This window comes from Mastomys coucha, unplaced genomic scaffold (assembly GCF_008632895.1).
Source record: "Mastomys coucha isolate ucsf_1 unplaced genomic scaffold, UCSF_Mcou_1 pScaffold15, whole genome shotgun sequence".
NCBI lineage: Eukaryota > Metazoa > Chordata > Mammalia > Rodentia > Muridae > Mastomys > Mastomys coucha.
The window spans coordinates 15,087,425-15,101,590 of NW_022196897.1; the positions used below are offsets into that span (position 1 = coordinate 15,087,425).

Sequence of the window (14,166 nt, forward strand, 5' to 3'; positions counted from 1 at the left end):
CACACACGCACACGCACACGCACACGCACACGCACACGCACACGCACACGCACACGCACACGCACACGCACACGCACACGCACACGCACACGCACACATAAAAAAAACAAACAAACAAACAAATAAATGAGTGAATGTGATAAAAAATATTAAAGAAAGAAAAGGGAACCCCAAGGCTTAGAACAGTGACTGTACCCTCCTAGGCTGAATGGGAAGATATGGACTTCTAATCCACAGCCTGGGCTCTGGCCCTGTGCCCCGCATCTGCATGGGGTAACCACCTCCCTGCAGAAGCAGATGGGAGGAGGATGAAAATGTAAGAGGACTAAACCATACCTTGAGTGGGACGGGCCCAGGGCCACATGGAGGTCATGGCAGAGCTAGGACCAGGGCAGCTTCTCAAAGCTGGGAGATCTTGGTTACCACAAGGCACCCAAGCCTTGACTGAGACTGGTATTGTGGGAAGACAATATCCTGCAGCACACAGCTGCAAGGTCCAGGGAGCTCCCTCAGCTGACATAGGTAAAAGGACGCATGATACAAACCCCAGAGCAAGCCCTAGCCTTAGGACTCTCCTCAGCACAGAGTGGGACCATAGCAGTGGGCAAGCAAGTCTGAGGTTTGGCTCTGCCTCCTGCCTAGCACTAGGCAGGGCTAAATTCATAGCGCCTTCTCTATGGAGAGATGGGGCTTAAGAACTCTCTCATCACTCCAGACTGTACCCTGCACAGTCTTGAAGCATCGGGGCTAGTGGCCCTATCCATATGCATATTTACAGGCACTCGGGACCTTGCAGCTTGGCTCTGACTTTGAGATTCATGGGAGAGAGATACCCAGCTCCAGGCTGTCCCAGAAAGGGGGTTTTATCAGGCATTGGGAGAAGCTAGCTAGGAGTGAGGGGTGGTACCCTGTGCTACCCTCAATCCAGGACACATCCACTGCCCCCCCCCCCCCCCCCCCCCCCCCCCCCCCCCCCCACACACACACATACACCATTTACACCTCAGACTCAGCCTGGCTCTCCTGGAGCCTTTATGGCCAGAGAGTGCCCCCTGGTGGCCACCTGAGGAGTAGGTTCTCCCTACAGCTCTGAACTTCAGTATGGGACCAGCATGGCCATTTTTCCTTGCACATCAAATACAAGGTAGGTATCTCTGTGAATAAGGACCTACTGTGTGTTCAGGGGGAGTTACTCTAGGAACAATGACAGGAACCCACCAGACTCAGGTTTTTGCTGTGCTATCCCCTACATTCACACTTCCAGGCTTGACATCTTGGGAGGCCAGAGGGAAGCCAAGCTCATGCAAGGTGAGGGAGGCAGGAACCAGAGACAAGGCTTCTAGCATGGGCAAGAGAAGGTGTGCAGGTGTCCAAGACTCTCATCGCTGGGCTCTAAACAAGAGCAATCTGGCCTCTCACACTATCCCCACCCCACAACCCATCTATGGCTCAGATCTCTGAAATGTCACTCAAAATCAAAACCAAATGCTCTGTGACCTTCTCCATCATCCTCAAATCCCCACTGAGGTGTGGCCTTCTCCTTCTGCAGAGAGCTAGCAAACAATCAACTGGTCCTCAGTCTTGGCTAGGGATGTCAGGCAGCCCATGCCCAGCCACATCTGACTGGCCTAAGGGAAGTCATTTGTGTGACTTTGTATGGTCCTTTAGGACAGGCTCTGCCCTGCACTGGGTCTCTGAACTCGGGAACTCTGGGAGGGTTCCCTTCCAGAGCCCTTTGAAGTTTCTTTGGGAGTTGCTCCTTTGCTTGTCTGTAGGATCCCCTTTTCTCTTCAGGCAAAAACTGGGGGGGGGGTCTCTCTCTCTTTTACTCCCACCACCTAGAGCAGGGCCTGGAACATGAAGCCCCTCCAGTCAGTGTTGGCTGGAATAGGACTGGGTGCCCATTGGTGGAATAGAGGGAGGAAATGGTGAATGGGGAGAATGATGAATGGGGAGGTCATGGACGGGTGGGCAGATGGAAGGCAATAAAGAAGGGATACAAGGATAGATGATGACAAGAAGATGGGCAAACGGTAGGTGAAGGATCGAGGAGGAATGGAAGGTGGGAGGTTGGCAAGAAGGATAGAAGTAAAGAAATGAATGGTGAGATAGAGGATTGGAGAGCAAGAAGAATAAAGGGGAGCTACAGATGGCTCAGAGTTAAGAGCACTGACTGATTTTCAAGGACTGAGGTTTGAATTCCAACACCCACATGGCAGCTCACAGCTGTCTGTAACTCCAAGATCTGAGAACCCTCACACAGACATGCATGCAAGCAAAACATCAGTGCACATAAGATAAAGATTTAAAAGATAGAGGGATAGAAAGAGAAGGATGGGGATAAAGAGAGAGGAAGATAGGAAGAGGAGAGGAGGGTGGAAGGAGTGATGGGGAAGCAGGGAGTTTAGGAGTGATGGGGAGGCAGGAGGGAAGAGGAAGACGTGCTTGGATGATTGGTGAGGGGAAGGAGGGGTCAATGGTAAGTCACCAGAAAACTACCAGCCAACAACATAGGAAAGAGTCAAGTAGACCAAGAGAGGAGAGAGCAGGAGGCACATAACTCCAGGTGCCTGCAGGCAGACAAGGTCTGGGGATCCCTCAGCAGAGGCGCTCAGAGAGGTGTTGAGTGCCAGGAACCGGAGTCATAAATCAGGACTCGGCACGTTTGAGTTCTCTTGAAACTCAGGCCCAGGACACTGAACAAAGCCAACCTGGCTGCCTATGTCAGGGCTTGGTAGCCCTGGTTACCAGACTAGAGATTCAAAGAGAGGCCAGGCCCTGGTGACCAAAGTAGCCTGCACCATCACATTCACAGCATCAACTCAGGTTAAGTCTGCCACCACCCAGAAGTCCCCATTGAACAGAAGAGGAGCCTCTGGCTGAGGGCTGTGCCATTTGTCTGTGTCCAAACTCGGTCTTAGGGAAAGTCCTGATTTCACTAGCTGCCTTTACTTACCTGGATCCCCTCAATGCGCTCAGTGACGACGTAAGCATGGTGCATGGCCACCAGTGGGACCTTCACTCCAGCCATCCGGCCCACAGTGCTCGCCCACACTCCTGGAGGCAGAATGGAGAGTAACTTGGCTGCTACCTGAGTGGTCATGGCACACCTCAGAATTCCTGCCTACTCTGACATTCCACCCCAGAAAGGTGTCCTTTATGGGTGGGACCCAAGCTGAGGGAGTCAGAGGAACAACCTGCACAGTTGACTACACAGGGTGTCTGGATGGAGCCATGCTCTGTCTCCACAGCTGCCACCCGCCGCACTCCAAAGTCATCTGTCCGCACACGGATGCCAGTCACTGCACAGTTTTCAATGACCTGAAGTGGGAAAAAACTGCACTTAGTCATGAGGGGCTCCCAGACAGTCTGACCTCCATCTGTGACCCACTGGATGGGACCAGAGGATGTTGCTTCTGTGAGGAACTCTTCCTGATTCACTTGATCACAGAAATGGAAGCCCATCACAAGACGGTAGAGCCCACTCCTCCCTTAGTTGGAAAACTTGTACAAATTAGCAGGGGGAGGGATACTTGTTCAGAATGGCAAATGATTGCTGGCTTTTCTAGTAGGTAAGATTCATTTGAAGCCAGGCGGTGGTGGTGCACGCCTTTAATCCCAGCACTTGGGAGGCAGAGGCAGGTGGATTTCTGAGTTCGAGGCCAGCCTGGTCTACAGAGTGAGTTCCAGGACAGCCAGGGCTATACAGACAAACCCTGTCTCGGAAAAAAAAAAAAAAAAAAAAAGATTCATTTGAAAAATAGAAAAATCACTTTGGTTTTTTTTATTATTATTATTTTTATTTATTATATGTAAGTACACTGTTGCTGTGAGGGCGTCAGATCTCATTACGGATGGTTGTGAGCCACCATGTGGTTGCTGGGATTTGAACTCAGGACCTTCAGAAGAGTAGTCAGTGGTCTTACCCGCTGAGCCATCTCACCAGCCCCTTCACTTTGGTTTTTAATAAGATATGTGTCTGTTTATTCCCTCCTGGGATAAAATGCCTAGTCTTGCTGGACTTTTTAAAATTTTTCTTTATGCTTGTTTGTCTTTGTGCGTGCATGTATGTGGTAGATGCATGTGCTGCATGTGGTGTCTCGGTGTGCAGGGGTGTGTACAGATGCATGCACTATGCTAATTGGCTTTAAATGTCAACTTGATTCAACCTAGAATCATCTTAGAAGAGACTTAACTGAGGAATTATCTTGATCAGGTTGGCCAATGGATATGTCTATGGAGAACTGACTTGGTTGTTAATTGATCTAGCCCATTGTGGGCAGCACCATTCCCTATGCTGAGTCTGGACTGCATGAGTGAAGAAAGATAGCTGTGCATAGGTGCACTCATTTCTATCCTATCCTCCCTCTCTCTCTCTCTCTCTCTCTCTCTCTCCTCCTGAGTGTGGGATGCTTGAGTTTCTATTGAGTTTCTACCTTGACTTCTTGATGATAAACCACAACCTGGTTGTAAGACTAGTCAGTCATTTCCTTCTCTAAGTTATTTTTCGTCAGGGAGTTTGAACCACAGCATCAAACATGAAAGTAGAGCACAAAAGCACATTTGGAGGCTGGAGAAGGACACTGGTGCCCTTCTCTGTCCCTTTCTGCCTTGTTCCTTTGAGACAGGCTCTCTCACTGAACCTGGAGCTCACTACTTCCACGAGGATGGCAAACAGAAAACCCAACAACACCCACCTACCACATGGATATTGGGAGTACAAAACTAGGTCCTCATGCCTGAGCATCAAGTACTCTTATCCAGTGAGACATATCCCCAGGCCCTGTTTATCATCTTAAGTTTTACAGTAAGTGCAAGGTTGAGGCAAAAGAAGACAGAATAATAAGATGGGATCCGGAGATTTCTTTTGTGACAGAGTAGGATCCTTGTGCAGGGATGGGACAGTACAATGGACCCAAAGGTTGAGCATTCCCAACTGGCTCAGGAACACATATCGGGTCAAGGATGGAGTCTGTTCTCTGGCTTCAGGGTTTGTAGGGAAAGGGGGTGGGCTCAGAGCGAAGACCCAGAGTTGGCAGTTACGGGTACCTGAGCTCCTCGAGCCACTGCTGCTCTGGTGAGGGTAGTGCAGGTGCCAGCGGGGTCCATGGTACCATCCTGTGGCACATACAGGGTCCCATAGAGGTCATCCACATTCATCAGAGGGTACAGATTCCTGGTCTCTGCTGGACTCAGCACGTGGGATTCTATACCATAGGCCTTGCCCAACTAGGAAAACCCAGAAGAAAGTACCTGAGCCCATGGGAATCATATTTTCAGGTCACTTACCTGACTCAGGGCCCTAGGTACAACCCCACCCCTGCTGCCTCTAGAAGCCTGGGCAAATCTCTATGCTCAGAGGACTGCTTAGGTCTTCTCCAGCAAGAAAGTGAAGGGGTGGAGACAGTGCAGAGGCAGGGTCTGGAGCCACAGCCCTTTGACTCTAGTGTCTGCTCCAGTGGCAGCTTCGTAAGAGGATTAGGGGAACTGAGTACCCACTCCCAGAAATGAACAGAGAATAAACTACAGTTGGTTAGGAACTTAGACAAGAATGAGCTACAAATTGCTTAGTGTGTCATAATACAATCAAAATGACCCTCACAGTCTCATATTCTAGGTCTGATGATTCCAAGTTTTCCCCCAAGAAACACCAACATGCTCCTGGCTTAATGGCACTGTCAAACAGGCTATGCCCCCATATGTAACTGGACCAAGGACAACCAATCCAATAGAGGTGATGACCTATTTAACAGGGCTCCACCAGTTAGCAATGAGTGATAATTAAGGATATTTTTCTTTTTGAGACAGAGTCTCACGTGTTGGGCTGGCCAAGGATGACCTTAAACTCCTGATCCTTCTAATAGAGGCATGCCCCACCATACCAGGCCTCAGATTACTTCAGAGGTAAATTCACTGGCTCTGAGTTACTCTAAATCTGAGAGCAGGTGAAACACCACATTGTTTTACTCAGAGTTGGGGTGGAACTCAGGGCTTTGTACACACTGAACAAGCACCCTACAGACTAAACCACATCCCCAGCCTCTCCAGGAATTCTGAATAAAGAGTGTGTGACCAAGGTTCTCCACTCAGGTAGCCCAGTCAGCAAAGAGCAGTGATAGGGTCTGAACCTAGATCTGTAGGCACTGGCTTCCAGTGCCAAGGGATTATTGATTATTGCATGTACTCACTGCTGGGGCCTCCTTCACCTCAATGTATGCCCACAAAGAGCACAGCATCTATGTGAGCTCCCATGAGGTACACACCCCGCCTTTCCTCCTATGGATTACAATCGCCCACTTGAGCCCCCCTGCAGAAAGCATGCCCAGCTGCTCCTAGGAGCATACCCACCGACATAAGCCTCTTGTATTCATCCAGGCGCTGCCGGTTAGAAGCGATGAAAAGGCCACCATTCTGGATCCAGCCTGTATGCAGTCCAGTCTCCTTTTCCAGATCATGGCTCACCACTTGCCGTGTGTGAGCCAGAAGCTCTACCTCTACATCACTGGGCCGCAGCTGCCACAGTAAGCCTGGGCCAGAAAAGGACACCATCAGTCCCCTGCAGGGTGGCATCACACCCCTCTTCCAGAGTAATTATGAGGGACAGTGGGAAGCTCAGGGAGGTTAGATAGGACATAGCCTGCCACAGGTGGAGGTTAGGGCTATGCTGGGGCAGCTCCAAGTGACAATATTTAGGACTCCCATTAACAAGAATCTAAATGCCAGGGCTAGTAGAGTCTAGCTAGGGTAGGTCTTGAGAGGCCCAGGCTAGCCTCAAGCTTGCTATATGGCCAAGAATGAACTTGAATTCTTCATCTTCCAATCTCTGGCTCCCAAGTGCTGACACGATAGGCCTGGGCCACCATACCTGGCTTTGAGAGGTTAATTCATAGGTAAACCTCATAGGAACCAAATAGGTGAATTCAAAATCACAGATCAGGTGAACGGTGAGCCTGAAAACTGACTGGACCCAGAAATCCCAGTCTTCCTAAGACAGCAGAGGCTGAGGCATAGAGGCCCGCAATAAGGCTGCTGCTGCATGGAGGGGCAAGGCCTCATAGCCCAGCCGGCCTGGCCTTGGGAGATGGGCTTAAAGCAGTGGTTCTCAACCTTCCTAATGCCAAGACCTTTCAATGCACTTCCTGGTGTTGTGGTGACTTCCAGCCATAAAATTATTTCATTGATACTTTATAACTGTAATTTTCTACTATTATTAATCATAATATAAATATCTGATATGCAACCCCAAAAGGGGACATGACCTACAGGTTGAGAACCTCTGGCTTAGAGGCAGTGCGCTCTGGGCCAGACTGTATCAGTTCTCCAGGCTCCAAGTTCAGCAGCCTCATGTTGGCCTCTTGACAGCTCTGAGGTGCAAGTGTTTGCACCACATCAGATAGGCAGCTGTTCTCCAGGGCACCAGTGGTTAAAAGGGGTGAGGAAACTGTGGGTGTTTAATGAGCAGGCACAATGAACAAGCACAGGGTGAGTCAGGAGAGTGCCACAGAATGTGAGCCCCTACCACACAGGGTCATCCGTCCTCCAGCAGGTGTGTCTCTACCTGGTGGCTTCCGCTCAGCTCTTAGTACAGAGAGCTGCTTGGAAACAGCTTCACCCCTACCCAGAGGGCCACAGGCAACACCTACCATTCTCCCTAGCATAGCTCTTCAGAGAAGAAAGTCTGGCTGGCCTTCCACCTCCACCATACATCTCCAGCTCCAACTGGAATTCCCTCACCTAGACTGACCCCCCAGCTGTGTCCCATCCACCCGTCTGTGCCCAGGTTCCCACCTGCTGTGTGCCAGGTAGTCCCAGAGGTCAGTCGCTCTCTCTCCAGCAGCACTGCTCCACCTACACCCAGCTTGGCCAAGTGGTACAGAGTCTGGCAGCCCAAACTGCCCCCACCGATGACCACAACATTGGCTGTGCTAGGCAGAGGCTGGCTTGGTCCTTGGGGCACGGAGGCACCTTGGGCCTCCTCCTTCAGAGTCCGCTGGTATGGAACACTCTTCTCAGTGGTGGGCCTGGTCTCCTTGGCCAGGGGCTGTAGCCCCAGATTCCGAGCAGATCTCCCTCGAGGACAGGTGGCAGCTACACGTAGGACCCGGCTCAGTGAAGCCATGGGGACTCTCCTTGGGGAGCCAACGAGAGTCAGGTAGGATGGGGTAGAGTGCAGACATCGTGGAGATTAAGCTAACTGTATGCCCATGTACCTGAGGTTCCATGCTACATCCTTGGCCTTCTTTCTGCTGCTTCCCTGTGATGTGTGTTCCCTTACTCATCCACTCCCCCAACTCAGCTATTCACTCCCCCACTCCTTATTCACTCATCCACTCTCCCACTCACTCATCCATTTTCCCACTCACTCATCCACTCCCCCATTCATTCATCCACTCCCCATTCACTCTCTCTCTCCTCCATTCACTCTTCTACTCCATCATTCACTCATCCACTCCCTCATTCATTCATCCACCCCCATAAACTCCCTCCCCCATTCACTCATTCATTCCCCCATTCATTCATCCACTCTCCATTCACTCATTTCCCCACTCACTCGCTCCCCCATTTACTCATCCACTCCCCACTCATTTACTCACTAACCTACCCATTTACTTACTCATCTACTCACCCACTTCCCCATTCACTCACTCACTCCCCCATCCCCCAACACTCCCCCATTCACTCTCCAGCAGGCTCTAGCTGGCCTCAGGGGAGACAGCTTTGGGTAGGGAGTGGGTGTCAGAGAGGTGGGGATGGCACAACTAGGAGATATTCCAAATGAGGCCTAAGAAAGAGTGGTTTTCCAAAGAGAAAGAGCATCTGAGGATACAGGGATAGGCATGAGGGCCCTTGGAGGGGCACTGAATGTCCTCTCGGGAGCATTAGGGACAGAGACAGCATGATATAGGAGTGGGAACACCCAGGGCCTGGTGAGAGCATATCAGAGCTTCCTGAGCATGCTGAGGGCCGTGTCCTGCTCTGAGGTAGAGCAGGGCCTGGAAGGAAAGATTGCAGCCCCAGAGGAAGCAAGACGACATTGACAGGAATATGTGGGATCACCTGCACACAGGAAGAGCCAAGCAGAGGTGGGTAGCCATGGAGGAGCAATGGGGCAAACGCCTCAAACTGGAGCTGGCAATAGACACAGACAGGACCCCAGGGTAATCCCCCAAGACAGTCCCCACTCAACCCCACATAAGCTATTTCCATCAGTGGCTCCCAATAAAAGCCAGTGGAGGCTATGGCGTCTAGATACCCACCTCCAGGCAGGATTTCAGAAGGGACTCCGTACTGACTTAAGGGGTCTCACTTCTCTCTGTCCCCTCCAGAGTCCTTCCAGCTACCCTTAAGGGATCATCAAGAGCCCTTCCTTCAGAAAGCCCACCCATCCCTGCTCTCCCTATTCATCACAATGTAATAACATCAGTTTACCAGGTGGTGGTGGCACACACCTTTAATCCCAGCACTTGGGAGGCAGAGGCAAGCGGATCTCTGAGTTTGAGGCCATCCTGGTCTACAGACTGAGTTCCAGGACAGCCAGGGCTACACAGAGAAACCCTGTCTCACACAGACCCATACACACCAAAAAGAACGTCTACCAGGACCGACGGTGCCCAGAATGTCTCCTGGAGAGAGGATCCATGCCCAGCGCAGGGAAGAAAGAAAGATGTCTCCAAGGAGTTTCTCATGCCCTTTCCTGGGGTCGGCAGTAAAAGTAAAGGCTTTGGCTGAGTGGGGCTGCCTTCCTTAGTATTGATAACTGTTACCAAGTAGCTAGTTAACTGAGAAAGTCACTTCCATCATACAGTGTGAATGACAAGCTCTGCGCGGGCATTCACTCTCTCCCACAGACTGGTCTGAGGCCCCTGACTCTGGTCTCTATTTTAGGGGAAGAGACTAAGGAAAGCTCCTGTCACCATCCTCTGTACGGCTGCACTGAACAAACTGCACTGTGATCTGAAAGCCAAATCCTCCCCTGGTCCCTCCCAGCCTGGGGACTCAGGGTTCACGGTGGCACCATGTCCCACTTGTGACCACGCGGAACCCTCACTGAGCAGAATAGGGAAAGAGTGGGTCAGAGCCAGGCCGCCCACCTCGGTAGCCCACTCCAAACGGCCTTGGCAGTGGAAGGGGTTGGAATTTCAGGCAGCAGCAGTTCTTGCCCTTGCAGTCTCTTGAACCATCCCCACCCCTCCAGTGACAGCTGTCAAGACTTCAGTGGTTTCCATGGATGAGACAGGACGGTATTGCCGTCAGCAGGGATCTATTCATACCTTAGTCTTTCAGCGTCCTTGGTTTTCCAGAAGCTCCTGAGAGGTTCCTAGCAAGGAAAAGTCAGCATGATATGGACTCATTCGAGGCTCTGCAAGCCCAAGCAATGCCTCTACCTTAGGATGCCACGCCAGGCACTGCATACCTGCCAGAGGCGCCTCCTTCCGCTCCAAACTGTGCCCAGTGCCAATGCTGCTGGCCCGAGGAGCTGCCACGTGCTCCTTCCTTGCCAGCCCAGCTAGTCACGGCAGGGGTGGGGGATGGGGCGGCCAGGCCTCCAGCCTGCTCCTCCTCCTTCAGAACAGATGCTTCATTAACCTGCCCTCTGGCCTCTGCAGCTCTCTCCCTCAGCATCCCAAGGGCCAGGACACAGGGAATGAGAGCTCAGTCACAGGCCTGAGGCCTCAGACACAGGGCCTTTTTTGAAGGCAACAACAGGGCAGTAGAGAGGGAGCCCAAAAGGCGAAGGCACTCTGCAGAGTCCTCCCATAAGAGACCCCCCTCCTGTACCCCCACAGTTATCCGTGGCCTTCCCATCTACTCCACGGTCCTTTAACCAGAAGAGGGAGGTCCCAGCTAGCAAGCAGCTCCAGCCCTGCCTATGAAAGGGCTGTCAGGACACCGCTCCTCCCTTCTTTCCCAAGCTGCATCTGGGTCTAGCTGAACAGGCCACCCACCCCCTTGCTGCTGGTCCGGCCTACAACCGGGGCACGAATGCACCTCCCACCACCCCAGCTTCCTGGCCAGCCCAGCTAGGACCACTGCCAAGTGGGCAGTTCTCCTAGCTGGCCAGCAGAGAAGGGCTGTGAAACCGGAGCCCAGCTCTGTGGATGACCTCTCTCTCATATTTCTTTCCTCATCTCTAACCCAGGGGTCTCCAAACTGCTGTGGCGACTCCGGGCATACTGCCTTCCCAACCTTGCCTACCCTGGTTCCCTATCCGCTAAGCCAGCTCAACTTATAGTTGGCTGTGTAGGTAGAACTGAGGCCCCTGGTGAGGTCATCTTGGCACTAGTCTGTGTTTCCAACCCCAGCTTGCCCACTCCTGGGACCAGACAGGCTACGGAAGAAGCCAGGCAGCTGCCCACAGTCTGCTTGTATCCAGGATATTGTGCCCATTCCAAAACCTCTGGATAGCTAAAGAATCAGAGGAGGTACTAGAGATGGGGTGCTGGAACTCACAGCTAGATAATTTTACTGGCATGGAGCTGTCCGGCTATGTGCCTTGATGTCAGCTTGTCTCTCATGTTTATTTACTGAGCACCTACTACTGCGTACAAAGCAGCTCCTGGGAACCCAGAGATACCTAAGACTCAGGTCTGGCGTACAGAGGCTTACGAACCAGAAAGTAAAGGTGGAGGGGAGAGGCCCCCACACGGCTGCATACTGAAGGGGGTAGCAGGAACTTTCTGGCTAACCCACTGTTGCCATGAGTCTCAATCTCTGCCTTGAGGCTGGTCGGTTGCTGGCCCCACCAGCATGAGACTTCTCCGGAACAATGTGGGATCCTGAGATAAGGGACAGAGCTCCCTGGCCTGCCCACGTGTAGCTTGTCCAAACAAAGCCAAACAAAACTGAGGTCAGGCTCTGCTCACCAGACTGACAAGCTGATTAGAGAAAAGGAGGTAAAAACATTGCCTAAGCCTTCTTCTGTGTCCCAGCCTCCATGGTGTGTGAGGGAAGGACACCTAGTTAATATAGCCCTGGGGCAGTGGCTGGGCCAGGCAAACGCTAACAGTTGCATAGTCAGCGGGACTTTGGACAGGGGTGGTGGCTGGAGGTTGGGACTGGTGGCTGGTCAGCACTGTAGGAGTTGTTGTTGACCCCAGCATGTTATCCTGCACAGGTCAAGGAGAGGTGTGTGTGTGTGGTGGGGGGCGGGGGGTGCTGTGTCCATGAGTGCTGGAGGGCACCGCTCATATCCAGGGACTAAAGGGCAAAGTCCTGTTGACACTTGCATCGATGTAGGCTGCTCTCCTCATCTCTCCTGCCACCCAGGAGAATTGTGGTCCAACCTACCCTATCCCACCCCCCATACTGCCCCACCCACACAGTCCCAATGGTGGTCCAGCCCTACCATATCCCATCCCCCACACCACCCCCAAAATCCCATTCCACCTTATTCCACCTGTGTTAGGCTAGAGTCACAGAACTTATGGAATGTCTCTCTATATTAAGGGAAATTATTGGACTTACTGTCTGCAGTCCAACTAACCCAGCAATGGGCAGCTGTGAATGGGACGTCCAAGAATCTAGTAGTTGCTCAGGTCCACAAGGCTAGTTGTTTCAGCTGGTCTTCTGTATAAGCTGGGATCCTGAAGAGGTAAGTTCCAACAGATGTGCTGGCAAGTAAGTGCAAACAGGCGAAGAAGAGTGAGTTTTCCTTCTCCCAACATCCTTACTTAGGCCTCCAGCAGAAGGTGTGGCCCAGATTAAAGGTGTGTGCAACCACCATGCCTACATCTAAACTGCTCTTTCTTGGAACTTGTTCTGTCCCAGGCTGGCCTTGAACTCAGAGACCTGCTTGCCTCTGTCTCCTGGGATTAAAGGCATGTACCACCTTGCCTGGGCCTAAGCTTTCATGGCCACTATGCCTCAAGATCCGGATCAAAAGTGTCTATCATCCCACATCAAGATCCAGATCAAAAGCCTGTGTCTTCCAGCCCCAAGATCTGGATCACAGGTGTGCCCTCCATTTCTGGATTACAGTTCGTTTCAGGTGGAGTCAAGTTGGCAGCTGGGAAGAACCATCAGAGCACCCCACACCTGACTGTCAGTTTTACAGGATTATTAGAACTTTCTGGGTTGGTTTTTTTGTTTTGGTTTGGTTTGGTTTTTTTTGCTTGTTTGATTTTTGTTGTTGTTGTTTGTTTGTTTGTTTGTTTTTGGCTCTCCTAGTGTAAGGGAGGGGCATGGTAAAAAAAAAAAAAAAAAAGGAACTCTGAAGCCAGCCGATGGTGGCGCACGCCTTTTGTCCCAGCACTTGGGAAACAGAGGCAGGCAGATTTCTGAGTTCGAGGTCAGCCTGGTCTACAGAGTGAGTTTCAGGACAGCCAGGGCTACACAGAGAAACCCTGTCTCGAACAAACCAAAAAAAAAAAAAAAAAAAAAAAAAAGGTAGCTCTCTGGGTAGAAAAGGGGGTGGGGAGGATCTTGAGGGCTATAACAAGGATGGGCATCTGGGAGAAAGGGATCCTGAAGGCTGGAGGGGGGAGCTTTGAAATGTATTGCAGATTGCATCAAGTCCGTGTCTTGGTGGTGTGTGGGGTCTTCGCTCCCAGGATTTGAGTGTGGCAATCACACCAGACTATAAGCAGTGAGGATTTCCCCGTGCCCAGCCACACCATGTTAGATGTACGAAAAGCATAGCAATGACAAACATGGAAAGGAACAGCAGCAGCAAGAAGCAATCCAGAGACAACCCCTCCCAGGCCTGTGCCTCTCCAAGCCACATCTGTCGCAGCTGTACAAAATGGTAGACCATCTTCAGAAAGCTCACCTGCCCACCGTAGTTATTCCTGCCTGGCATTCACCATCTCTCCCTTTCATTAGTTAAATGAAGTGTGTGAATTTCTCTCTGGGCACAACATATAAAGCTGCCACCTTTGAGAGTTCAGCTGTGTCCTCTTCCAAAAGACCATTTTAGCTGGCCTTGTAGATGAGTCTTCCAATTCTAGATTGTAGTTCACTGTAGATATAGTCAAGTTGACAACCAGGAATAGCCACTACAAGTGTGAAGCAGGCAGCAGGCCTCTCCTCCCACGGGATTCAGAAGTCCATTACTAAGTGTGAACCAATAGGTGGTAATAAGCCAGGTCCATCTTCCATGCCACACCATAGCCTGGAGTGTATACAGTGTAACAGACAGAATTAGGTGTACTGGACAAGCTTCCAGTG

General features: G+C 51.4%; 1 protein-coding gene across 2 annotated transcripts in view; it reads right to left on the reverse strand.

The window, feature by feature from the left end:
- Positions 1 to 10,897, reverse strand: part of Sardh (sarcosine dehydrogenase) — a 78,907-nt gene extending 68,010 nt beyond the window's left edge. For both annotated transcript variants that reach the window (XR_004118495.1, XM_031369482.1), the window contains exons 1-7: positions 10,415 to 10,897; positions 10,272 to 10,318; positions 7,789 to 8,129; positions 6,349 to 6,527; positions 5,050 to 5,229; positions 3,198 to 3,321; positions 2,957 to 3,057 (exon numbers count right to left, since the gene is read on the reverse strand). Coding sequence is in view for 1 of the 2 variants with exons in the window: in XM_031369482.1 (XP_031225342.1) it covers positions 2,957 to 3,057; positions 3,198 to 3,321; positions 5,050 to 5,229; positions 6,349 to 6,527; positions 7,789 to 8,119 (915 nt within the window). In the remaining variant the exon portion in view is untranslated. The remainder of the gene's footprint in view (positions 1 to 2,956; positions 3,058 to 3,197; positions 3,322 to 5,049; positions 5,230 to 6,348; positions 6,528 to 7,788; positions 8,130 to 10,271; positions 10,319 to 10,414) is intronic.
- Between the last annotated feature and the right edge of the window lie 3,269 nt (positions 10,898 to 14,166).